The sequence below is a fragment of the Scyliorhinus torazame genome, chromosome 7 (assembly GCF_047496885.1).
Source record: "Scyliorhinus torazame isolate Kashiwa2021f chromosome 7, sScyTor2.1, whole genome shotgun sequence".
Lineage (NCBI taxonomy): Eukaryota > Metazoa > Chordata > Chondrichthyes > Carcharhiniformes > Scyliorhinidae > Scyliorhinus > Scyliorhinus torazame.
Genome location: NC_092713.1, coordinates 63,999,682 through 64,025,462, shown reverse-complemented (window position 1 = coordinate 64,025,462; position 25,781 = coordinate 63,999,682). Strand labels below are relative to the sequence as shown.

At 43.6% G+C, this 25,781-nt stretch overlaps 1 protein-coding gene across 5 annotated transcripts in view; it reads left to right on the top strand.

Moving 5' to 3' along the window:
• Nucleotides 1-25,781, top strand: part of gpbp1l1 (GC-rich promoter binding protein 1-like 1) — a 130,728-nt gene that overhangs the window by 29,967 nt on the left and 74,980 nt on the right. For 4 of the 5 annotated variants that reach the window (XM_072510818.1, XM_072510819.1, XM_072510821.1 and 1 more), the window contains 4 exons: nucleotides 2,502-3,326; nucleotides 9,940-10,058; nucleotides 14,987-15,122; nucleotides 25,440-25,735. In XM_072510818.1, the coding sequence (XP_072366919.1) occupies nucleotides 9,996-10,058; nucleotides 14,987-15,122; nucleotides 25,440-25,735 (495 nt within the window). In that variant the 5' untranslated portion in view covers nucleotides 2,502-3,326; nucleotides 9,940-9,995. The remainder of the gene's footprint in view (nucleotides 1-2,501; nucleotides 3,327-9,939; nucleotides 10,059-14,986; nucleotides 15,123-25,439; nucleotides 25,736-25,781) is intronic. The other variant, XM_072510822.1, reaches the window with a different exon arrangement.

The window sequence follows — 25,781 nt, the reverse complement described above, 5'->3', positions numbered from 1 at the left end:
CAATGGATTGGCCACGCTAAATTGACCCTTTAATTGGGGGGGGGGGGGGAAAAAAATTAATTGGTTACTCTAAATTTATTTTTAAAAAAAGATTGTGGCCCTCTACCACAAAGGTGACTGCAGTGATGCAACAACTGTGGAGGCACCTTCTCCCTGATGAGCATTTTGGGAAAAGTATTTTTCTGTGGTGTCCTTGTCAGACTGCAGATGAACGCATCTACCCCAAGTCCCAGTTTCTGAATTGGAAGGAATACAATTGACATGATCGACTCAATCCGGCAGCTGCAGGATAAAAGCCCAAACAAAGGATATTGCCTTCATCAATCTCACCAAGGCATTCAACCATGGGAACAAAGGTGGTCTATTTATGGGGCAGCACTATGGTACAGTGGTTAGCACTGCTGCCTCACAGCTCCAGGGAACCAGGTTCAGCTCCAGCCTTTGGTGACTGTGTGGGGTTTGCACTTTCTCCCCGTGTCTGTGTGGGTTTCCTCCAGGTGCTCCACTTTTCTCCCACAGTACCACGATGTGCAGGTTGGGTGGGTTGTCCATGCTCAATTGCCCCTTAGTGTCATAGAATTTACAATCCACAATCTGTCACTTTTTTCTTAAATGTTTCCAATTAAGGGGCAATTTTAGCATTGCCTGTCCACCTACCCTACATATGTTTGGGTTGTGGAGTGATACCCACACGGAGCGAATGTGCAATTTCCACATGGACAATGGGCCGGGATCGAACCCAGGTCCTCTGCTGTAAGGCAGCAGTGCTAACCACTGTGCACCTTGCCGCCAAGAATCTGTCACTTGGTGCTGAAATCAACGCGCACGTCGCAAAAGCTGCAGCTACTATGTCCAAACTGAGCAAGTTAGTGTGAAATAACTAGTCCGATTGAGAACGCCAAATTGTTAGTCTACCAAGCTTGTGCCTTCTGTGTACAATTTTACAGTGGTAAGCAAAAGTTGAACAATTTCCACCCTCACTGTCTCAAACATATCCTCAGCATCTCTTAGCAGAACAAGGTCACCAACTCCCAAGGCCCTGGAACGGTCTAATTCCATCAACATGCACCCATTGCTAAGCCCAAGGCTGCCTGCGCTGGGCAGCACGGTGGCGCAGTAGTTTGCATTGCTGCCTCATGGCGCCGAAGTCCCAGGTTCGATCCTGGCTCTGGGTCACTGTCTGTGTGGAGTTTGCACATTCTTCCTGTGTTTGCGTGGGTTTCACCCCCACAACCCAAAGATGCGCAGGGTAAGTGGATTGGCCACGCTAAATTCCCCCTTAATTGGAAAAAATTTATTGGGGTCTCTTAAATTTATTTTTTTAAAAGGATGTCTGTGCTGATTTGGTCACGTTCATCAGATGGATGCGAGCCATACACTCAGATCTTTTGTTTTGTGATCTAGCCACTGTGTCACACTCTTGGACATCGATACCTCTATTGCAAGGATACTTGCAAGTTTGATATGAAGGATATTGACACTGGAAAATAGGAGGCCATTGCTGAAGGCTCTGAATTTCTAGAAGTTGACTGTTTGGAAGGTCAAGGAAGTAGCGAGCAAAAACAAAGCTCAGCTGGCCGAGAAAAGGGACCAGTGAAAGTTGACACTCGGGAAAAGTGCATCTTGACCCACCATCTTCCTCTGCCGCAAATGTGGCAGACAAATCATCTTGTGAGAAGTAAGGGTACAAAGTGAAATAAGTGAGCTTGAAATGACTTGCATAAATTAATACCAAGGTGACACAAGTGGATTGGCCAGTCTAAATTGCCCCCGGTATCCAAAGATTAGGTGGGGTTACCGGGATAGTGGGTGGGAGAGTGGGGCCGGTTAGGGTGCTTCTTCGCACAGTTGGTGAAGACTCGATGGGCCAAGTGGCCTCTTTCTGCACTGTAGGGATTCTATGATAACTGATAGATTAAACAACTTTTTCAGAATAATGACTGATTTCTAAAAACAAATTCATCCATGTTTCTTTGTATTGAAAGACCACTACAGATTTTTATTAAAAGCCACATACCACAGGTGTTGGGAATCTGAAATAAGAACCAAAAATGCTGGAGATACGCAAAAGTTCAGGAAGCACCTGTGAAGAGAAACAAGAGTTTTTGTCAGTTCTGATGAAAGTTAACTCTGTCCAGCGACCCCCACAATTCATGAAAGAATAAAAGGGCTTAAATGCAAGTGAAATTTGCAAATTATCTTTACAAGAAGTAACCGACAGCAATGGTGATCTGTTTTGCAGTGTTGTGGGGTGCAAGCTGCTGCTTTCAGCAATAATTCTCAGTTGCAGAATGCGCCTGTTTATTTAAGTATAAGTGAAATTAATTTTGGGCAGGAAAATCTACATGCATCTTTGCTATGAGTTGACTTGGATCTTCCAAATTAGTTGTTTTTTCAGGTGTGCTTTTCAGGTACAGTGTTGACAGAAATATGTTTGATTAATACTGCAGTTTCAGGAGAATTCTCCACCTGAATTATTTCATTGTTTTGCTTTATTGCAGGTATTACTGGAAACGAGAGGGTGGTTACACTGAACATACCAGAAAAAAGCATTCTTGTTGTGCTGCCGAAGATGAAAAGAAATAGGACTATTTACTTAGCTTGTCAATTTTAGTATGGTCGGCTCTGAAATATAAAAGCTAAAGTTAATGAAAAAGTGGGGACAAATTGACATTTTAAAAATTTCTTGCAAGAAGGCAGAGAAGCATTTTAATTTTTTAAATTGTTTTGGTTGACAGAATATTTGGAGATGCTAAAGTAAATGTTAGATACACTTATGCTCGACAACTACTCTGATGGGTTTAAAATCACTGTAAGGACTCTCAAAAGTTCACCGTGTATCCTAGAGACAGCTGTAAAAATGATGGATATGGGGAGAAACGGAAGAATGAAGCAGCTAAATTTGTAGATGTGAGAATTTAGTCAATTCATTAAATCTGAGTACACCTCTATTTTTGGAAATGTTGTACTCAAATCATTGTTGACAAAAGAGTAGCTAATTTGTTATTTTGTGGAATCTTTTTTTCCATCCTGGGTATTTCACTGAGAATATTAATGAGATGAGCGTAGTTCTTCCTTTGCTCAGTTAAAAAAATTAGCTGCAGTAAGCTTTATGACTGTTTTGTACACTTGGGAAAGGGTGATAATAAAATGAGCAGCTGAGGGAAATTGAGGTGTAGGTGGGCACAGGGGTGCTGCTTCTGGTGCTTTAGCAGCCAGATTGCCCTGCAAGCTCTTCCTACAGTTCGCAAACCTGCCTTGGGAAGAATAAGAAGCTTCAGTGCTGGGAACATCAAAGCTGAGGGCCCACAGAGCTCTGCTTGAAGGTAAGTTGGGTGTTTTTGTGACTGTGAAGTACTTTAGAGGTTTGAACTTCTGAAAATTGAATTTACTTCGCCATTTTCAAATGGTGCATTTGTTTTTTATTACATAATTGGCTGTAAATCTCGAATCCATAATAGCATATCGCAGAAATAGTAAAATCCTTGCATCATAAGAATTTATCTGTTCCTCTGCTCTAATGATTACACATTTTGAAAAGGCAAGTTGCTGAGTCCTGTACCAAATTTGATTTTTATTTGTTCTTGGATTGTAAATTCAAATAACTAAATATGAGAGTTTGGTTGTAAAATGCTGCTTATTGGTGTGATCAGTTATTGTAAAGCACAAAATGTTTAACAGGATGAAGAGCACCAGTGGTAATTTGCCTTTGCATGAAAACCTGTGTTTATCAACAACAATAATGCTCCTTTAATGCAATAAAACAATCCCAAAGTGAATCACAGGATGGTAAGGCAAAATTTGGCACCAAGCCACTTAAGAAGATATTACAGCAGATGACCAGAAGCTTGAAGACCTAAAGGAGGTGTATTTTTTAACGTGCATCTTAAAAAGGATAGAATGACCAAGTTCAGAGCTTTGATAACTGATGGCACAGCCATTAATGTTGAACAGTTAAAATTGAGGACCCTCTTTTTGTACATTAACCACATTTGGCAGCAGTAGGATTAAGAGGCCATATTAGAGAAACTGCTATCTTGGGACTGTTGTGGGGCTGACTTGAGATTAGATCAGTTCACTGAGATCAGTTAATTGACCCCTTTATTGCTTTCAGAAATTACTACAATTACCTGAATATTCTTTTCATAACAGCCTTCCGATACCATACAGGGGAAGTTGTTTGTATTGCAATTGTTGGAGCTAAGTAAAACCCATCAGATTTTTAAGCTGAAAAAAAAACTTTATTCTTGCTCAAAGAAAACGAACCAATCATCAAGTTTAGCACATGAATAAATAAGTTCGATATTGCATTGATGCCCAGCTTGGGTCACTGTGGAGTCTGCACGTTCTCCCTGTGTCTCCGTCGGCTTCCTCCCGGGTGCTTCAGTTTCCTTCCACAAGTCCTGAAAGGCGTGCTGTTGGGTAATTTGGACATTCTGAATTCTCCCTCTGTGTACCCCAACAGGCGGCGGAATGTGGCGACTCGCGGCTTTTCACAGTAACTTCATTACAGTGTTAATGTAAGCCTACTTGTGACAAAGATTATTCTAAAGATTATTATAATAAATGAAGAGGCAGTTTGTTCCTGAATTAGTCTCTTGATTGTTGCATAAAGGGAGTCCTATGAAGATTGGGGTATTCGACACAGTGGATGTGAAGAGGATGTTTATTCTCCTCAGAAAATCTAGAACATAAGAACTAGGGGCAGGAGTAGGCCATCTGGCCCCTCAAGTCTGCTCCGCCATTCAATGAGATCATGGCTGATCTTTTGTGGACTCAGCTCCACTTTCCGGCCCGAACACCATAACCCTTAATCCCTTTATTCTTCAAAACACTATCTATCTTTATCTTAAAAACATTTAATGGAGCCTCAACTGCTTCACTGGGCAAGGAATTCCATAGATTCACAACCCTTTGGATGAAGTTCTTCCTAAACTCAGTCCTAAATCTACTTCCCCTTATTTTGAGGCTCTGCCCCCTAGTTCTGCTTTCACCCGCCAGTGGAAGCAACCTACCTGCATCTATCCTATCTATTCCCTTCATAATTTTATATGTTTCTATAAGATCCCCCCCCCCTCATCCTTCTGAATTCCAACCAATACAGTCCCAGTCTACTCAACCTCTCCTCGTAATCCACCCCCTTCAGCTCTGGGATTAACCGAGTGAATCTCCTCTGCACACCCTCCAGTGCCGGTACGTCCTTTCCCAGGTAAGGAGACCAAAACTGAACACAATACTCCAGGTGTGGCCTCACTAACACCTTATACAATTGCAGCAGAACCTCCCTAGTCTTAATCTCCATCCCTCTAGCAATGAAGGACAAAATTCCATTTGCCTTCTTAATCACCTGTTGCACCTGTAAAACCACTTTTTGTGACTCATGCACTAGCACACCCAGGTCTCTCTGCACAGCAGCATGAACAAGAACAAAGAACAAAGAAATGTACAGCACAGGAACAGGCCCTTTGGCCCTCCAAGCCCGTGCCGACCATACTGCCCGACTAAACTACAATCTTCTACACTTCCTGGGTCCGTATCCTTCTATTCCCATCCTATTCATATATTTGTCAAGATGCCCCTTAAATGTCCCTATCGTCCCTGCCTCCACTACCTCCTCCGGTAGTGAGTTCCAGGCACCCACTACCCTCTGCGTAAAAAACTTGCCTCGTACATCTACTCTAAACTTTGCCCCTCTCACCTTAAACCTATGCCCCCTAGTAATTGACCCCTCTACCCTGGGGAAAAGCCTCTGACTATCCACTCTGTCTATGCCCCTCATAATTTTGTATACCTCTATCAGGTCGCCCCTCAACCTCCTTCGTTCCAGTGAGAACAAACCGAGTTTATTCAATCGCTCCTCATGTTTTAATATTTTATCATTTACATAATCCCTTTTGCTGTTATTCCTACCAAAATGGATAACCTCACATTTGTCAACATTGTATTCCATCTGCCAGCCCCTAGCCCATTCACTTAACCTATCCAAATCCCTCTGCAGACTTCCAGTATCCTGCACTTTTTGTTTTACCATTCATTTTCGTGTCGTCTGCAAACTTGGACACGTTGCCCTTGGTCCCCAACTCTAAATCATCTATGTAAATTGTGAACAATTGTGATCCCAACACTGATCCCTGAGGGACACCACTAGCTACTGATTGCCAACCAGAGAAACACCCATTAATCCCCACTCTTTGCTTTCTATTAATTAACCAATCCTCTATCCATGCTACTATTTTACTCTCAACGCCATGCATCTTTATCTTATGCAGCAACCTTTTGTGTGGCACCTTGTCAAAGACTTTCTGGAAATCCAGATATACCACATCCATTGGCTCCCTGTTATCTACCGCACTGGTAACGTCCTGAAAAAATTCCACTAAATTAGTTCGGCACGACCTGCCCTTTATGAACCCATGCTGCGCCTGCCCAATGGGACAATTTCCATCCAGAAGCCTCGCTATTTCTTCCTTGATGATAGATTCCAGCATCTTCCCTACTACCGAAGTTAAGCTCACTGGCCTATAATTACCCGCTTTCTGCCTACCTCCTTTTTTTAAACAGTGGTGTCACGTTTGCTAATTTCCAATCCGACGGGACCACCCCAGAGTCTAGTGAATTTTGGTAAATTATTACTAGTGCCATTTGCAAATTCCCTAGCCATCTCTTTTAGCACTCTGGGATGCATTCCATTAGAGCCAGGAGACTCGTCTACCTTTAGCCCCATGAGCTTGTCCATCACTACCTCCTTAGTGATAACAGTCATCTCAAGGTCCTCACCTGTCATAGCCTCAGCCTCATTTCTATCAGTCACTGGCATGTCATTTGTGAGTTCCACTGTGAAGACCGACCCCAAAAAACCTGTTCAGTTCCTCAGCCATTTCCTCATCTCCCATTATTAAATCTCCCTTCTCACCCTCTAAAGGACCAATATTTACCTTAGCCACTCTTTTTTGTTTTATATATTTGTAGAAACTTTTGCTATCTGTTTTTATATTCTGAGCAAGTTTACTCTCATAATCTATCTTACTCTTCTTTATAGCTTTTTTAGTAGCTTTCTGTTGCCCCCTAAAGATTTCCCAGCCCTCTAGTCTCCCACTAATCTTTGCCACTTTGTATGCTTTTTCTTTCAATTTGATACACTCCCTTATTTCCTTAGATATCCACGGTCGAGTTTCCCTCTTTCTACCGTCCTTTCTTTTCGTTGGTATAAACCTTTGCTGGGCACTGTGAAAAATCACTTGGAAGTTTCTCCACTGTTCCTCAACTGTTTCACCATAAAGTCTTTGCTCCCAGTCTACCTTAGCTAGTTCTTTTCTCAGCCCATTGTAATCTCCTCTGTTTAAGCACAAAACACTTGATTTTACCTTCTCACCCTCCATCTGTATTTTAAATTCCACCATATTGTGATCGCTCCTTCCGAGAGGATCCCTAACTATGAGATCCTGAATCAATCCTGTCTCATTACACAGGACCAGATCTAGGACTGCTTGTTCCCTCGTAGGTTCCATTACTTACTGTTCTAGGAAACTATCGCGGATACATTCTATAAACTCCTCCTCAAGGCTGCCTTGACCGACCTGGTTAAACCAATCGACATGTAGATTAAAATCCCCCATGATAACTGCTGGACCATTTCTACATGCATCTGTTATTTCTTTGTTTGTTGCCTGCCCCACCATAATGTTACTATTTGGTGGCCTATAGATTACTCCTATCAGTGACTTTTTCGCCTTACTATTCCTGATTTCCACCCAAATGGATTCAACCTTACCCTCCATAGTACCAATGTCATCCCTTGCTATTGCCCAGATGTCATCCTTAAATAACAGAGCTACACCCTTACCAGCCACTTTGTCCTTCCGAATAGTTTGATACCCGTGGATATTTAACTCCCAGTCGTGACCGTCCTTTAACCATGTTTCAGTAATGGCCACTAAATCATAGTCATTCACGATGATTTGCGCCATCAACTCATTTACCTTATTCCGAATACTACGAGCATTCAGGTAAAGTACACTTATGCTGGCTTTTATACCTCTGTTTGTGAATCTTAACACCTCAATCAGTAACCTCTCCTAAGTAATATTTCCTCTGAACTTTTCTCCTAATTTTCCTTGTCTTTGAACCCATAACTTCATGGAACAACCTGCCGCGTCGCTTACCATTCATGTTTTTACTTCCCGTTTTATTCCTTTTAATATTTACTGGGCCTATTAACTGAGCTCCCCTCAGTCACTGTACCTTGTACTGTCGCCCTTTTTGATTTTTAACTATGGCTTCTCTGCCTTACACTTTCCCCCTTGCTGCCTTTTTGTTTCTGTCCCTGTTTTACTACCTTCTAACTTCCTTCATCGGTTCGTTTAAACCCTCCCCAAAAGAACTTCAGGGGTCGCTGTTTAAAAATAAGCGGTTGCTTGTTTAGAACAAAGAACAAAGAAATGTACAGCACAGGAACAGGCCCTTCGGCCCTCCAAGCCTGTGCCGACCATGCTGCCCGACTAAACTACAATCTTCTACACTTCCTGGGTCCATAGCCCTCTATTCCCATCCTATTCATGTATTTGGAAACAGGAGAAATGTTTTCTCTGTTGTGAGTCTTTGGTACACTCCCCTCCAAAGGCAGTGAAATCCGAGTCGTTGAATATTTTTAAGGGCGAGCCAGATAGATTGTTGATTATCAGGGGTAGGCAGGAATGTGGGGTTAAAAGTTACAATCCGATCAGGCTTGATCTTATTGAATTGCGAAAGAGGCTCGAGGAGCCTAAAGGCCTCCCCCTGCTTCTAAATTGTGTGCTCTTATTTCTTTTTCTCCAAAATTCAACACTCACTTGGAAAAATATGGGCGTCATGGTAGCATAGTGGTTAGCACAGTTGCTTCACAGCGCCAGGGTCCCAGGTTCGATTCCCAGCTTGGGTCACTGCAAAGTCTGCACGTTCTCCCCATGTTTGCTCCGGTTTCCTCCCATAAGTCCCGAAAGATGAGCTGGTAGGTAATTTAGACATTCTGAATTCTGCCTCCGTGTACCTGAACAGGTGCAGTAGTGTGGCGACTGGGGGATTTTCACAGTAACTTCACTGCAGTGTTAATGTAAGCTTACTTGTGACAATAATAATAATAATAATTAACAAAGTATCATGGTGTTTACTTTATAGGGATGAGTACTCATTGCCCCAATATTTATTTTGCCTAAATAATGCACGTTTACTGTATGATTTTGGGTGGCATAGTGGTACTGTCACTGGACTAGTTAACCAGAGACCCAGAGTAATGCTCTGGGGTCCCAGGTTCAAATCCCACCACTGCAGATGGTGAAATTTGAATTCCATAAAAATCTGGAATTAAAGTGACCATGAACCCATTGTTGATTGTCATTAAAAACCCATCTGGTTCATTAATGTCCTTTTGGGAAGGAAATCTGCTGTCCTTGCCTGGTCTGGCCTGCATGTGACTCCAGACCCACTGCAATGTGGTTGACTCAGTTGCTCCCTCAAGGGCAATTCGGGATGGGCAATAAATGATAGCACAGCCTGCGATTCCCACGTCCCATGAACGAATAAAAAACACAAAATAGATGGAGAACTGACTAGTGACTAATATGAAAAATATCATTCCGATCTAGAAAGGAATAATCCCACTCTGTACTGGGGTCAGTTGGCTGGATATCTGGTTTGTACTGAGGAGCGACGCCAACTGTGTGGGTTTAATTCCTGTACCAGCTGAGGTTATTCATGAAGGTTATCTCGCCTGAGGTGAGGTGACCATCAGGTTAAATCACCCTTGGGTTAACTCAAAGGGGAGAGCAGCCTATGGTCCTCTGGGACTGTGGCGACATTTAGATTTATTAGTGTTAGTGTATTTTGTGAGGTCAGGTCAGAATATCTGGGTATTTCACCACTTTTTAAAAATTTTATTTTTTCACCCCTTTTTCTTTTTTGCAGGATCCTGGCCATGAGGTTTGACACCTCACTCCGCTGACAGAAGACACTGGACCTAAATGGCGCAACATGACTTTGTTCCTGCTTGGCTTAATTTTCCATCTTCTCAGTCATCAACCAAGGTATATTACAATATTTGGCATTCTCGATCTTTCAACCAAGGTATATTACAATATTTGGCATTCTCGATCTTCTTTTGTTTTAAGTCGTCAAGCAAGCGCTCATTTTTAAATTTTCAACCTTATTTTGGGTTGCTTCCTATTTTTGTAATTCCCGCTCGCCCAACACCCCTCGATATATCTGTGCTCATGTAATTTGAGTCGCTTGAACAGGCTCAATTTTAATCTGTCCACAATCTGTGCCTTCAGCTACCTTGGCCCTAAGCTCAGTAATTCCCTCTTCTGTGCCTCTTTACACCTTTCCTCCTCTTAACTGTTTATTGAAACTTAGCTCTTTGACCAAGTTTGCCCTGACATTGTTTTTATGGCTTGATGTCAAATTCTGAAATACCTTGGGAAATGTTATGATGGCAAAGGACTAAATAAAACACAAGTTGATTTTAAACTCATCTTTTGCTTAATAAATAGTTTAATTATAGTGACAAAACCGTGGCATGGTTTCTTTTGAAGTCAAGGCAAATTGATATGGTTTTGGGAAGACATTACCTTCATTTCATGACCACTTTTTCTAGCCCTGGGAGCTGTCTGAAGACCATTCACAACCTCTATGACTCGCCTGTCAATCAAAAAATCTACCTAATTCAGCCTAAATATTTATAAAGCAGAGGCCATGAATACACTGAGTAGTGGTTTTGACTAATGGGAGCAGGTGAATTAATTTGAACCTGTGAATGACATGACTGGCTGGAAGGAAACAGCAATATAATTATGCTTTTCAACTAATAAAGATATGCTATTTTATTTGGGAACCAGAATACATGTACTTGATGTGTAATGCCTTTTATCATAGTACTTAAATTGGACCTTTTGACTACTAATGAAATAAAGACGTGCTTTTCACAAATTCAGGACATCCCAAAAATGTTGTGTGGGCAATTAAGAACTAATTTGAAGTGCACTCACTGTTGTAATATAGGAAATGAACCATCGTACATGAGCATTGAAAGATGCTGCCAATGAGAGAACAGGTAATCTGTTTAAATGATGTTGGTTGAGGAATAAAACATGGCCAAGGCACTGGGGAGAACTCCTCGCTTACTTTAAAATAGCCCGATTCACTCATGTACAACTACCTGAAGGTTTATCATCTCATCTGGAAAGCAGCACATCTGACAGTGCAGCAGTCCTTCAGTACTGTAATGAAGGGGCTGTTTAGATTTTACGCTCAAGGTCTTTTTGAATGGGGCTGGAACACTCAATTTTATGATTTGGGCAAGAATGCTACCTAAATGATGGATTACATGTTTTATTTCACCTGACTGCTAGAGATCTTGTGAAATGCATGAGACTAATTTTTGCGCAGTGTTTTTCCTTGATCTTTAGTCAGTGCAGTGTTTTTCAAACTTTTTTTTCCCGGGACCCACTTTTGCCAACAAGCCGACCTCTGCAACACATGCCACATTCGCCTACCTTTAATGCGAAAGCCTGCTTGGTCCCCAATCACGTTCACAGGAGGAAGGGATACTGCGCATATCCGATGCAGTCTCCAACCAGTTCCTTTCTGCCGTCTACATCTTTGAGAACGTAAACTCCAACCGTGCACATGCAGGACGTCATGAAGGTCAATAGCAATAAAATTCTCAGCACTGGATACTGCTGGTAGGTGCTACTCCAGAATGCTGACAGCCTCATTGGATTTTGGCATATTTTCAATGTCCAGTTACAGGCAAGGTACAGCAGCATAGTCTTTTCAGTTTGAGTCAGCTGTAAGTTAATAATTGATTCTGGGGTCTCAAGTCGCCACTACTTCCCTGCATGTAACATACATGGCTTTGCATCCTTATTTCATTGACACAATTGACAAAAACAGACCTCCTCTTTATACGGCTTTGTTCCCAAGTTAGGTTTCCTCTTTGTAGACTGTTAACCAGTCCTGGAGCTCTGAACTGCCCTGCCCTCTACTCTCCTGGGCAGCACTCCAGCAAATTCAGTTGTGAGATCCTGTCCAGTAGGTACACTGCCTATTTGTGTCTCTGGTCATATCTTTCTTGTACGAGAATGATTCATCTTCACAGTCCTGTTGCCTTGCTTGCCAGCAGCTAGAAAATGGAAGAAGCTCTCCTCCTGTGATTTGGTGCCAAAAGCACATACGCACAGTGCGTTTGACGTCAAGTGTAAGTGCAAGGCACGTGACCTCCCTGCTGCAGCTTCTGACCAGCAGACTGCACACAGCCTCCTTTCCTTCTCATTTGAAAGACAGCAGCTGACATTTTCAATTAAAATGCAGATAGCGGCCACCGTGATCGGGACCACCGTGGGAATGCCGCCACTGATCGTTCCTCAACCTTCCCGACATCTGCCCGCGACCCACCTGCGGGTCAAAACCCTGAGTTAGTGTGCTGTGTTTAATTGCCTCTTTTCCAAACAATTGAATTTGGATTGATCGCACATGACTGAGCCTTATCTGATTTTGTTTTGAGTCAAAATGTTCAGCTATTCTTGCTTTTTAAATTCATTATATATTTTTCCTGCATATATAATTCTCAAAATACACTTTTGTTGAAACCAATTTTATCTGGGAGATTCTCAGATTTTTCTGATGTGGCTCAACGAAAGCAACTTGTGCTCATTTCTCTTTTAAAATAAGTTCCGATATTCCAGCAGATCCTGAGGTATCAATTTTGCGATGTGTTATTTTTATTTAATAATTTTTAAAAATTCTTTTTTTTTAATAAATAAACATTTTTATTGAGGTATTTTCGGTATAGTAACAACAACAGAATATACATGAAACCATAAACCGAGTGCAAAAGCCATTTACCTCTCGTACAGGTCCCACCCTTTATTGACTCCCTACTCTAATCTAAACTACACCCCCCCCCCCCCCCCCCCCCCCCCCCCCCCATCTGCTAACGATTAATTTCCTGCATAGAAGTCAACGAACGGTTGCCACCTCTGGGTGAACCCTAACAGTGACCCTCAAGGCGAACTTGATTTTCTCCAAACAGAGAAAGCTAGCCATGTCCGATAGCCAGGTCTCCGACTTCGGGAGCTTTGAGTCCCTCCATGCTAATAGTATCCATCTCTGGGCTACCAGGAAAGCGAAGGCCAGAATGTCTGCCTCAGTCTCCTCCTGGATTCCTGGGTCTTCTGACACCCTGAAAATTGCCACCTCTGGACTCAGCGCCACCCTTGTTTTTAACACCGTGGACATGACCTCCGCAAACCCCTGCCAAAATCCCCCAAGCTTTGGACATGTCCAAAACATGTGGACATGGTTCGCCGGTCCTCCTGCACATTTTGCGCACTTGTCCGCAACCCCAAAGAATCTGCTGATCCGGGCCACTGTCATGTTAGCCCGGTGAACAACCTTAAATTGAGACTGAGCCTGGCAAATGTTGCGGACTTGTTGACTCTACTCAATGCGTCTGCCCATAGACCATCCTCTATCTCCCTTCCCAGCTCCTCCTCACACTTGCGCTTCAGCTCCTCGATCTGCGTCTCCTCCGACCCCATAAGCTCCTTTTATAAATGTCCGATACGCTCCTTTCTCCTACCCACCCTCTGGAAACTATCCTGTCCTGAATCCCCATTAGCGATAGGAGTGGGAAGGTTGACACCTGTTTACGAAGGGAGCCCCAGACCTGCAGATACTTGAATTTGTTTCCAAACGCCAACCCAAACTTTTCCTCCAACGCCCTCTTACTCTGAAAGCTCCCCTCTATGAACACATCCCCCATCCTCCATCTCCGCCCTCCGCCATAACCGGAACCCCCCATCCATACTCCCCGGGGCAAACCGGTGATTATCACAGATTGGGGCCCAGACCGATGCTGCCACTGGCCCCAAATGTTCAGGGCCACCACCACTGGACTGGTGGAGTACCGTGCCGGCTGGAACGGCAGAGGCGCAGTTACCAACGCCCCCAAACTGGTGCCCTTGTATGAAGCCGCCTCCATGCGCACCCATGCCGACCCCTCTCCCGCCACCCACTGCGTTTTGATGTGGACACATGCACTTTGACATCACAAGCATGTGTGTGCATATCACGAACTGACTTGGCTGCAAAATTCTAGAAGGGAAAACGTTATTTGATATTATACATGGGCCATGTAAGAAAAAGTTAAACTTTGTCCTCCCAAGCAACCTCAAAGTACCAGAAATCTTAGATGTTCAAGAGCAAAATACTTTATTCAGTGGGTAACACAAGTAGGTACAAACTTTACTGCCACCCATTGACTGTCAGAATTGAGTCTCTCTGCACCTACTGATAGCTTGCTGCTGCTCAACTAATGTAGAATTAAATTATTTGCGATAATACATTCTATCTCAGTTGGATCAACAGCTTCACAATGTCCAGCTTTACACGCTCCATATCTGCTGTAATGGTTGCCTTTAAGATGTCACACTTTTAATGTTAATAAAAATGCTATGTCCAGCCTGCATGTTCTTATGTCCAACATTTTAAAAGTACCCAATTCTCTTTTCCCCGCCCCCCCCCCCCCCAAATTAAGAGGTAATTTGGCGTGGCGAATCTACCTACCCTGCGCACCTTTGGGTTTGTGGGGGGGGGGGGGGGGGTGTGACCATGCATGTTCTATTTGTTACATCTTTGCTTTGCTGTTGACGACGCTTAGTGTCACTCAAATCTTTGTCACTGTCAGTGATCGATTGGAGATAATGCTGCAGCCACGTTATTGATGTTTGATTGTACAGAAACGATACACAAAGTCTGAAGTAATTTAATTTGGCTATTTCACCCATAATTTACTGCAGCAATGACTTAAAAAGGGCAGAGCTTCTGCATAACAGCAGAATAATCTACTTCAAATTTGTACTTATTACTTAAGTTGATCGCTATTGGTGGACTTAATGCTATTGTGGAAGGTACAATTAATTTTATTACCTTTTTTGTCAACTTTTTAATGCAGTCATCTTCTACCAGTGAGAAACACCATGATCATTTTGCTCGGGGTGATGGTCGATTTGGCATAAATCGTAGAAGGCACAACTCTTCAGATGGCTTCTTTAGTAATGGTCTACTTCGAGCTGCTGGAGGTAGGAAAGGTACAATTTAACAATCACCCAATTCTAATTTGCCAGCTGAAAATTTAGGAGAAGCATAATCGGTTACTATGTTACAAAATACTATCAGTTAAATCAATAATTTTCTGAAGTTATTTGATCTATTTTACATTTGCCAGAGTACATATTGTGTAAGTATGATTTCATTTTGAAATGTGGCTATATTTAACAAAATGACATTGCTAGAAATCTAACAAACACAATTGGCTTCAAAAGACCCTAATTTTTATGATTGATATATGCATTTGTACACATTACATCATCCAACATATTCAGATGCACTTTCGTTTAGGCTTGACTATTATATAAAAATACAATGATTTACAGTGGCAAGGTACCTGATTTAGTAATAATCAGATGATATGATCACCTGACAGTGGAAGTAGCAAATGTTTCATGCATCATAGAATTCCGACAGTGCAGAAGGAGGCCATTCTGCCCTCGAGTCTGCACCAACCATTGGCAGCCTCTGCATGATAATTCCCTGTAAATTGGCTATAACTATATTGACCCACTAACTGAAAGGTTCAGAGGTCAAGTGGCACACTAGAAGCTCCAGGTTCAAGTCCAATGGCAGGACTTGTTGGCCATGGAAGGAGTGTGCATAACATGGTTCAACAGGCTGACAATCAGTTAAGCAATCCCTCCACCACTTGCCTCACTATTCCACAATGTGGGTGTGAGGATGGGCTGAAAGAAAATGGAAAGGTTGTGCTTAGTTATGAGGTTGCTGCTTTTAAATTGTAGTATGACACTGAAGTTTATAATGTTAATGGTTGGTTGATTATGGTGTTAAAGGTACACAGATGATGGACATTGTTATGAGCCAGGGTTTAGAGAACCCCAAAGTGTATCATGGAGTTCACCAGACCCACAACTTTTAAAAGATTGTGGTATGGGGAGCACACGGCCCACTCTGCAGGTGTGGTACAGCAGAAATGGAAAAGTAATTTTTAAAGCAAAACAATGTTTATTCTATGAACTCAAGTTAACCTTTTTAAAACATAGTGAACATCTTAGCAACCATCAATTCAAATACAACCCCCAAAGAATACAACACTAAGTATCCTTAATAACTTTCCAAACAAGATCCAGAAGACGAAAGAAACACCTTTTTAACAGAAGCACTTTAGATTTACATACACTGCAGAGAACATTTATAATTCTGAATTCACCAAATGATCAAGAGATAGTCTTTTCATGGCAAAGAGATCAACAGTACACCTGCTCTGACTGGCTTCAGCTCCAACACTGAAAACAAAACTAATACACACCCTGCAGCAAACAGCCTAAAACGAAAGTAAAAAAACTGACCGACAACCCAGCTCCACCCACACTCTGACATCACTGCAGTAATATGAGGCGCCAAACGCCACTTTTTCATGACTATATTGTTTGATGAAGGACTTGGAACACCTTGAATACTGTGTCAGTAGTTGAGAGGCAGAGATTGGCAATGCTGCATCCTGTGAATAAACCAACTAACAAGGAAAAGATCTGTGCCTTTGTGCTTCACTATCTGGCTAGAACCCATTTAGTCAGATGGGATGGTTTTGATATTTGTGGCGAAATTAAAATTAGTAATTATACTAAGTAGGTGGGTAACTGGTTAATGTTTACAATTGTGATAATGTGTGTGCATTTAAAGGGAGTTAATTGAAATAGATTTCCACATAAATTCACGGAGAAAAGCTTTGACTAATAAATAACTGAACAATTAACTGGGATAAATGTAATCAAAACCATGGAAGAGATGTAAGGAATATGTTTTCACAAACCATGAACTCCACATGTAAAATAAAATTATATTGTCCTGTGATATGATGAGGAGCTGTGCTCAAAGTGAGCAAGTTTTCGAGATAAAGCTAAAACACCATAGCCTTGATCCTTTGAACCCTTGCTGATTGTGCAGAACTGGGGAAATTGCCATTTAATTTTGGCTTCCCTCTGTCAAGCCAATGCAGTGGGTTAACCATTTGCATCAATGTTGCACTTTGCATTTCTGTCTGTGAAGTAAACAATGAGGGATGTCACTGATTGGCTGCTTTTACTGGTCATTTGTGATTATATAAAGCTGTCTGTTATGAGTCTGGGTTTTCAACAACTTTACTCATGCAGTTATGGCTCTGAAACTTTTACTGCACTGAATTAGTACATGCTCGGACAATTGTCTCTCAACTTGATAAAATTCCACGTCCCATGACCATCGAGATGAGAGAAGACTCGTATTTTCTATGGACTAAAACAGCTGATTGTGTCGACTTACAAATAGATAATTTACACAAGCAAAAATGTGAAGATAAAGAATATAAGTTCTAACATACAGCACTCTACAAGTAGATTGGCTGTTTCAAATATTTTTATTCTACCACCTTCTTGAGGCAGAAATGAGTCTTATTTTTGCCAAACGTTGAGGGTTTTTGTGTTTTATATGTATATTGTCTTTCTAGTAGTAACTTTTATTTGTTTCAAGACAGTCCTTACAGTCAGCTTTGACATGTTCCAAATCATACACTGCTAACAAAGTAGTTTGTTGATACCTGGCCCCAGGAAATCTTAAAATGATAGGCTATGTTTTGGAAACATCCTGACATTGGCCACATTCTTCAGTGATAACAATCATTAACAAGCTTCCTATAAACAAAAGTCAAGAGGCACAAAATTGTTCGGTGTGAGTGGATACAAAATGTCACACTGCGGGGTAAAGCCAAAGGGAGTTAACTAATTGCTTTAATTCAGAATGCAATAGGTATACCATTGAGCTAACAATAACTTGCATTTATGTAGTTCCTTTATCCCATTGAAGCATTCCAACAACCAAACTGCTGAATACTGATTATGTTGTTTCCGATGTAGCGTGTGTAAATTCAGAAACAATTGCACTGTTGATCAGTTAGAATTTTTGGCCTGGTTTTAATTTCCCCTGAAAACTGTTGCCGGTTTTATTATTTATTATTTTCTGAAATGAGCTAAAAGTATTTGATTGTCAACGGTGCATTTTTCAATAATCCATTCTTGATAAAAGCAAATAAGCCAGCCTATCTTCTTAACTACGTGCAGTTGTAAAACTGAAGCACATGTTACCTATGTGATGAATGGAAGAAATGGTCATATTTTATAGCAGTAATGTTATTAAAACCCGAGTTAAGATACAGACAGTATGACTGCTGGAGCTGTGATTAGGTGTCGTAAAAGTGAGGTAATAATTGATTTGCAGGTGAAGTGTCCTGCTAATAGAACCATTTATTTGTTCAAAGGTAGCTAGCTGGTAGAATATTGTTTATGTTTGAAGGACCCCTGGGGTGTAGATGATTCATTTTTAAAAATCATTTTGGAGTACCCACTAATTTTTTTTCCAATTGAGGGGCAATTTAGCGTGGCCAATCCACCTACTCTGCACATCTTTGGGTTGTGGGGCTGAGACCCACACCAACATGGGAAGAATCTGTAAGCTCCACACAGCCAGTGAGTGGTGTAGATGATTCATGAGGGATATTGTGTTTGGTCCTTGCAAAACGAGTCAAGGGACATCTTGTAAGCAGAGACAAAGGAATGCCTTATGCTTTGGGTATAGATTATGTAGTTAATGGGAGGAGCCAGGTCTGTCTGAAAAGGCAGTTGGTCCTAGAACTCTCATCTGAACGGTGTTTCAGTTTGGTCCTGAAAGGCGTTCTCTCCAAATATTCGGCACTGAGAAAAGCAAGTAGAAACCTGGATGTTAACTCTTCATGAATGGCATTTGGAATATATTGGTTTGCTTAATTGGAATATAGTGGCAGATTTAGCAAGTAAGTTAAGGTTTTCACTTTTATTTAAGAACTGTTAACTGTAAAGCTATCTCTTTGTTGCCAATGTAGTTAATGCTGTATTTGAAGTTTTTTTTATAACTTCAGAGATACCTATTAGTCAGTGTTATCATTCCTGTGGTGCAGTAACATTTCCTCACAATTTTACAAATTGCAAATAATTGGGTTCTCATCTAGGGTCCTAATATCTGTTCATTGAAAACTAATTCCAGTTAGTGACCTCCAGAAAATTGTTTCTCAAATCAATTATATCTATTAAATTGTTAAATGCACATACAAGCGGAGTGAATATTGGTTTTGGGTATGCATAAAGCAAGCTATGAATTGGATCTTTTGTAATATGTTAAGAAATAAAATGAAGGGACTTCCGGTGTCGGCCATGGAGGGGTAGGTTGCACATTTGATAGCTCCCGCCTGTAACGGACTTTTGGACCTTTTTTTCCCTGATTTTATGGGATAAAGCAGTGAAGAGTGAGACAGTAAGGAGGAATCCCCCTCCGGTGTATGGAGAATTGGACCAGAAGTGGCCATGTGAGACGACAAAGTCCTATAAGGGAGGCGCAAACAGAGCTGGTAACACGGGACAGCATGGTGGAGGGCAAGGGCTGCGGGGAGACGGCACAGTGGTTGACGGAGCAGCTGGTAAAGTTTTTCGAGGATTGCTTCGCCAAGCTGAAGAAGGACACGCTGGACCCGATTAAGGCTTCGATTGATCAAGTGGTTCAGAATCAGGAAACCCATGGGAGACCGATCCAGGATGTCGAACGAAAGTTGTCTTGAGCACGAGGAGTATATACCCGTGCTGGAAAGCAAGGTGGGGATGATGAACAACTGCCAGAAAAGAATGCAGGAGAAGCTGGAGGATCTGGAGAATAGGTTCAGGAGGCAGAATCTCAGAATTGTTGGCCTCCCTGAAGGCAGTGAGGGATCGGATGCGAGGGCCTATGTGATGGACATGTTGGAGAAGTTGATGGGGGTTGGGGCGTTCCCTCGGCCTCTGGAATTGGACACAGCCCCCTCGAGGAAGCCCAGAGCGAACGAACCGCCGAGGTCATGGTGGTATGTTTTCACCATTTCATGGACAAGGAACACGTTTTGTGGTGGGCCAAGAAAGAACAGCAGCAAGTGGGAGAACTGTGAGTTGCGCATTTATCAGGACCTGGGAGCGGATTTGGCCAAGAGGCGAACTGGGTTCAATCGGGCAAAAACGACCCTCTTTAAGAAGTGGGTGAAGTTCGGGATGCTGTACCCAGCCCGCCTGTGGGTCACACATGAGGAACGGGACTTCTACTTTGAAACGCCTGACGAAATATGGACCTTTATTAAAGAAATGAAGCTGGAAGCGAATTAAAAGACACTTCAGCCTTGGAGAAGTACTGTGGCAGCGATTTGTGGTGCTGGATTGTAAAAATTTAAGTAGCTCTATGTGAAATAATGGGCTGTGTGGATGGTTAAAGGTTGGTCTGTCTTGTAGGGACCTTGTTAAAGGGGTGGGGGGGTGGGCTTTGAATTTAGTTCTGCTTTTTTGGTGACTTTTTCTAAAGTGATTGTTTCTTCACTTTTTTTTCTGTTTGTTTACTGGGGAATGTGATGCTTTTAAAATGTTTATTCGTGGGGGGAGGAGAGTACAATAGTGAGACTGCTTGGTGCCGGGGCGGGAGCTATTGAGTCAGAATGGGTCAGCTGACTCTCGGAAGCACAGTGGGGTGTGGACAGGTGTTAAGCTGGAGCTTGACTTGGGGGATTGGGTTTTTAGTGTTGTTGCGGAGGGTGGAGGGGAGCTGCTTTGCTGACAGGGGAGGAACTGCTACTCGGGAACAAATGCGAGGTCGGGAACGGCGACAGCCCGAGTGGGGACTCGAGGAAGCGGAGGGCGCGAGCTCGAGGCTGGCCTAAAAAGGGTGATGGCCGCAGGGGGAGAGGGGTTGGAAACCCCCTCCCCAGGCTGATAACATGGAACGTGAGAGGACTGAATGGGCCGGTCAAGAGGGTTCGTGCATTTGAGGGAACTGAAGGTGGACATGGCAATGCCAAAAGAGACACACCTAAAGGTTACAGACCAGACGAGATTGAGGAAGGGGTGGGTTAGCCAAGTGTTCCACTCAGGACTGGACTCAGACCATGGAGGTAGCGATCTTGATCAGCAAACGAGTGGCATTCGAGGCAGGGAGAATCGTGTCAGACAAGGGGGGTAGGTACATAATGTTGAGTGGGAAGGTGGAGAGGGTGCGAGTAGTACTTGTGAACATGTATGCTCCGAATTGGGACGACGTGGAATTTGAGGTGGGTGTTAGGTAAGATCCCATACTTAGAGTCACATAACCTGATCATGGGAGGGGACTTCAACACAGTCGTTGATCTGGAATTGGACCGGTCAAAATCCAGGACGGCTGCAGCAAAGGAATTGAAGGGTTTTATGGAACAGATGGTGAGTAGACCCATGGAGGTTTACACTGCCAAGGACTAAGGAGTTTTCCTTTTTTTCACATGTCCACAAGGTATACTCTCGCATTGACTTTTTTTGTTCTGAGCAGGGCGCTAATACTGAAGGTGCTGAATACGGAGTACTCGGCAATTGCAGCGGCGGATCATGCCCCGCACTCAGTAGATCTACGGGTTAGTGTGGAGAGAGGGCAACGCCTGCTGTGGAGACTGGATGTGGGGTTGCTAGCAGACGAGGCGGTCTGTGGGCAAGTTAACAAGTCCATCCAGAACTACCTGGAAACAAATTATATGGGGGAGGTCTCTGCAGCGACGGTCTGGGAAGCTTTGAAGGCAGTAGTCAGAGGGGAATTAATCTTGATACGGGCCCACAGAGAAAAGGTGGAATGGGCTGAGAGGGATAGATTAGTGGAGGAGATACTCCAGGTGGACAGGAGATACTCTGAGGCCCCGGACGCGGGGCTACTGAAGGAGCGGTGATGGTTACAGGTGGAGTTTGGGCTGTTGACCGCACGGAAAGCAGTGGAACAGTTGAGGAAGGCAAGGGTCTATGAGTATGGGGAAAAGGCAAGCAGAATGTTGGCGCACCAGCTCCGGAAAAGAGAGGCAGCCAGGGAGATAGGTAAAGTAAAGAGTAGAGGCGGTAATACTGTCCTGGACCCAACGGGGGTGAACGAGGTGTTTAAGGACTTTTATAGTAAATTATGAGTCGAAACCCCCAGCTGGGGTGGAGGGGATGAGGCAATTTCTGGATCAGTTGAGGTTCCCGAGGGTGGAGAAGGACCTGGTGGAGGGACTTGGGAGCCCCAATTGAGATTGAGGAAGTAATCAAGGGGCTGGAGGGCATGCAGTCCGGCAAGGCCCCTGGGCCTGATGGCTACCCGGTGGAATTCTATAAGAAGTTTTCAGAGATATTGAGCCCACTGCTGGTGAGGATATTTAATGAAGCAAGAGAGAAGGGAGTCCTCCCCCAACAATGTCGCAGGCCTCTATTTCATTGAACCTGAAACGGGGGAAGGATCCGGAGCAATGTGGGTCATACAGGCCGATTTCTCTACTGAATGTAGATTCCAAACTGCTGGCTAAGATACTGGCCACCAGGATAGAGGACTGTGACCCGGGGGTGATGGGGGAAGACCAGATGGGATTTGTTCAGGGCAGGCAACTCCATGCCAATGTTCAAAGGCTTCTAAATGTTGTTATGATGCCCTCAGAAGGAGAGGAGGCGGAAGTGTCGTAGTGATGGATGCGGAGAAGGCTTTTGATCGGGTGGAGTGGAATTGCCGGCGGGAGGTGCTGGGAAGGTTTGGTGAGGGCTTTATTGACTGGGTGCGGTTGCTCTTATCAGGCACCAGTAGCGAGTGCGCGTACGAACCAGCTGAGGTCGGGGTATTTTGAATTACACTGAGGGACGAGGCATGGGTGCCCCCTCTCCTCGTTACTGTTTGCTCTGGCCATAGAGCCATTGGCCATGGTGTTAAGAGCCTCTAGGAACTGGAAAGGGCTGGTTCGGGGTGGGGGGGGGTGGAGCACCAGGTCTCTCTCTACGCAGATGACCTGCTCTTGTACATTTCTGACCCGTTGGAGGGGATGGGGAAAGTAATGCAAATCTTGGGGGAATTTGGCAATTTTTCGGGGTATAAATTGAACATGGGGGGGGGGGGGAAAAGCGAGATGTTTGCGATCCAGGCAAGAGGGCAGGAGAATAAACTGGGAGAGCTGCCGCTTAGAATGGTAGGGAAGAACTTTCGATATCTGTGAATCCAGGTGGCCCGGAGATGGGAGGAACTACACAAGTTAAACCTATCCCGGTTGGTAGAACAAAGGGAAGGGGACTTTAAGAGATGGGACATGCGCCCGCGATCACTGGCGGGGAGGGTGCAGACCGTGATAATGACAGTCATCCCCGGATTTCTGTTTGTCTTTCATTGCCTCCCCATCTTCATCCCTAAGGCCTTTTTCATCGGGTGATTAAGATTATTTTGGGCTTTGTGTGGGCGAGTAAAACCCCGCGAGTGAAAAAATTGTTGCTGGAGGGCAGTTGGGGGGGTAGGTGGGTTGGCGCTGCCGAATGTCTGCAATTACTACTGGGCGGCTAATATAGCCATGATTAGGAAGTGGGGAGGGGTCGGCATGAGAGCGGATGGAAGTGGCATCATGTAAAGACACCAGTCTGGGAGCATTGGTAACGGCACCTCTGCCGTTCTCGCCTGCCCGATACTCCAAAAGTCCAGTGGTAGTGGCGGGGCTGTGGAGGAGATATAAGAGAGTGGAGGGAGCATCGATCTGGACCCCGATTTATAACAACCACAGGTTGGTACCGGGGAGGCTAGATGGCGGGTTCCAGAGTTGGCAGAGGGCAGGAATTGGAAGGATGGGGGATCTATTTATAGATGCGTGTTTTCCCAGCTTGAAAGCTTTGGAGGATAAATTTAAATTGCCAGCAGGGAACGGTTTTGGGTATTTGCAGGTGCGCGGCTTCCTGAGAAAACAGGTGCCAGCCTTTCCGCTGCTGCTGCCACGGGGGATACAGGATAGACTAGTTTCCAGTACCTGGGTGGGAGAGGGGAAGGTATTACCAGGGGTTTTGGGAGGCAGAGGAAACTCCGGTAGAGGAGCTTACGGGCAAGTGGGAGGACGAGCTAGGAGGAGAGATAGAGGCGTGTCTATGGGCGGATGCCCTAAGCAGGGTTACTACCTCATCGTGCGCCAGTCTTAGCCTGATACAATATAAGGTAGTCCACCAGGCACACGTAACCGTGACTAGGATGAGCAAGTTTTTCGGGGTAGAGGATAGGTGTGCGCGGGAAGCCCAGCAAATCATGTCCACATGTTTTGGGCATGCCCGAAGTTTGCAGGGTTTTGCTAAGGCAATGTCCATGGTGCTAAAAACACGGGTGGTGCCGTGTCCAGAGGTAGCGATCTTTGGAGTGTCGGAAGGTCCGGGAGTTATGGGGCCGAAAGAGGCCGACGTCCTGGCCTTTGCCTCCCTGGTAGCCCCCCCCCCCCGAGTGTAGAGACCTGGGTCAGTGACATGGCTGGGTTTCTCAGTCTTGAGAAAATAAAGTTTGCCTTAAAAGTGACATGTGAGAGTACCTTTAAGAAATGGGTGTTTAAGAAATGTACCTTTCTGAAATGGGTGTTTATCAGAGATGCCAGAGTGTGGGTGGAGCTGGGCTGTCTGTCAGCTTTTTACTTTAGTTTTAGGCTGTTTGCTGCAGGGTGTGTTTTAGTTTCGTTTTAAACATTGGAGCTGAAGCCAGACCAAGCAGGTGTACTGCTGTTCTCTCTGCCATCAAAAGAGTATCTCTTGATCATTTGATGAATTCAGAATTATAAATGTTTTCAGTCGTGACTTTAACCTGATGTGCTTCTGTTATAGGTTTAGTTTGTAAGTCGTCAGGATGTTAAAAGGAAAGATTAAAGGATTACTTAGTGTTGTATTCTTTGGGGTTTGTATTTGAATTGATGGTTGCTAAGATGTTTACTGTATGTTTCAAAAAGGTTAACTTGAGTTCATAGAATAAACATTGTTTTGCTTTAAAAATTACTTTTCCATTTCTGCTGTCCCACACCTGTAGAGTGGGCCGTGTGCTCCCCATACCACAATCTATTAAAAGTTGTGGGTCAGGTGAACTCCATGATACACTTTGGGGTTCTCTAATCCCTGGCCCATAACAAGAGGGTCGATGTTGGGGTTCTCCTGGAGGTGGCAGCCGTTCGTCGACTTTCTCGGGGAAAATTTAAAAATGTCAGTATTCCAAGGCGGGGTGGGGGGGTGGATTTTTGTTGTGTGGCTGAGGTGTGTGAAGATTGGGCTGGGGAGGCAATGTTTATATTACCATGTTGATGGCATTGTTTTTGTTACTGTTATAAAAATTTTCAAATACCGCCAATAAAATATTATTTTAAGAAAAAAGTAAAATGAAGGCTGCCAAATCAGAAATGGGAGTTCATGCCACAAAATAAATATTTTTAGTTTATATTCATGAAAAGACTAATATTTTGTGGTTTAAAAAAAAAAAAAAAAATTATTTATTTATTTTTCCAGATGGTTGGTACCAGCCTTCATTGCTTCGTCATGATTCTGTGGATTCAGGTGTTTCTAAGGGTGTTCAAGTTAGCCTTGTTGGAAGTCAGGTTGGGAAAGAAAGTGTTGGTTGGCACAATGTAACTAGAGGCCATGACTCTGTCAACCAGCGTGGTGGTGGTAATGCCCATAGACACTGGAATGGCAGTTTTCATAACCGAAAGAATTCCGGATTCCAGGACAAGCCACCGGCTGAGGTAAAGGAAGAAAAAAAGGAGGAAAAAGATGAAAAACTTCAGTTTGAAGAGGAAGACTTTGTAAGTTCCCTTTTTAGTAACTAAATAAATGACCCTTTTGAGATGT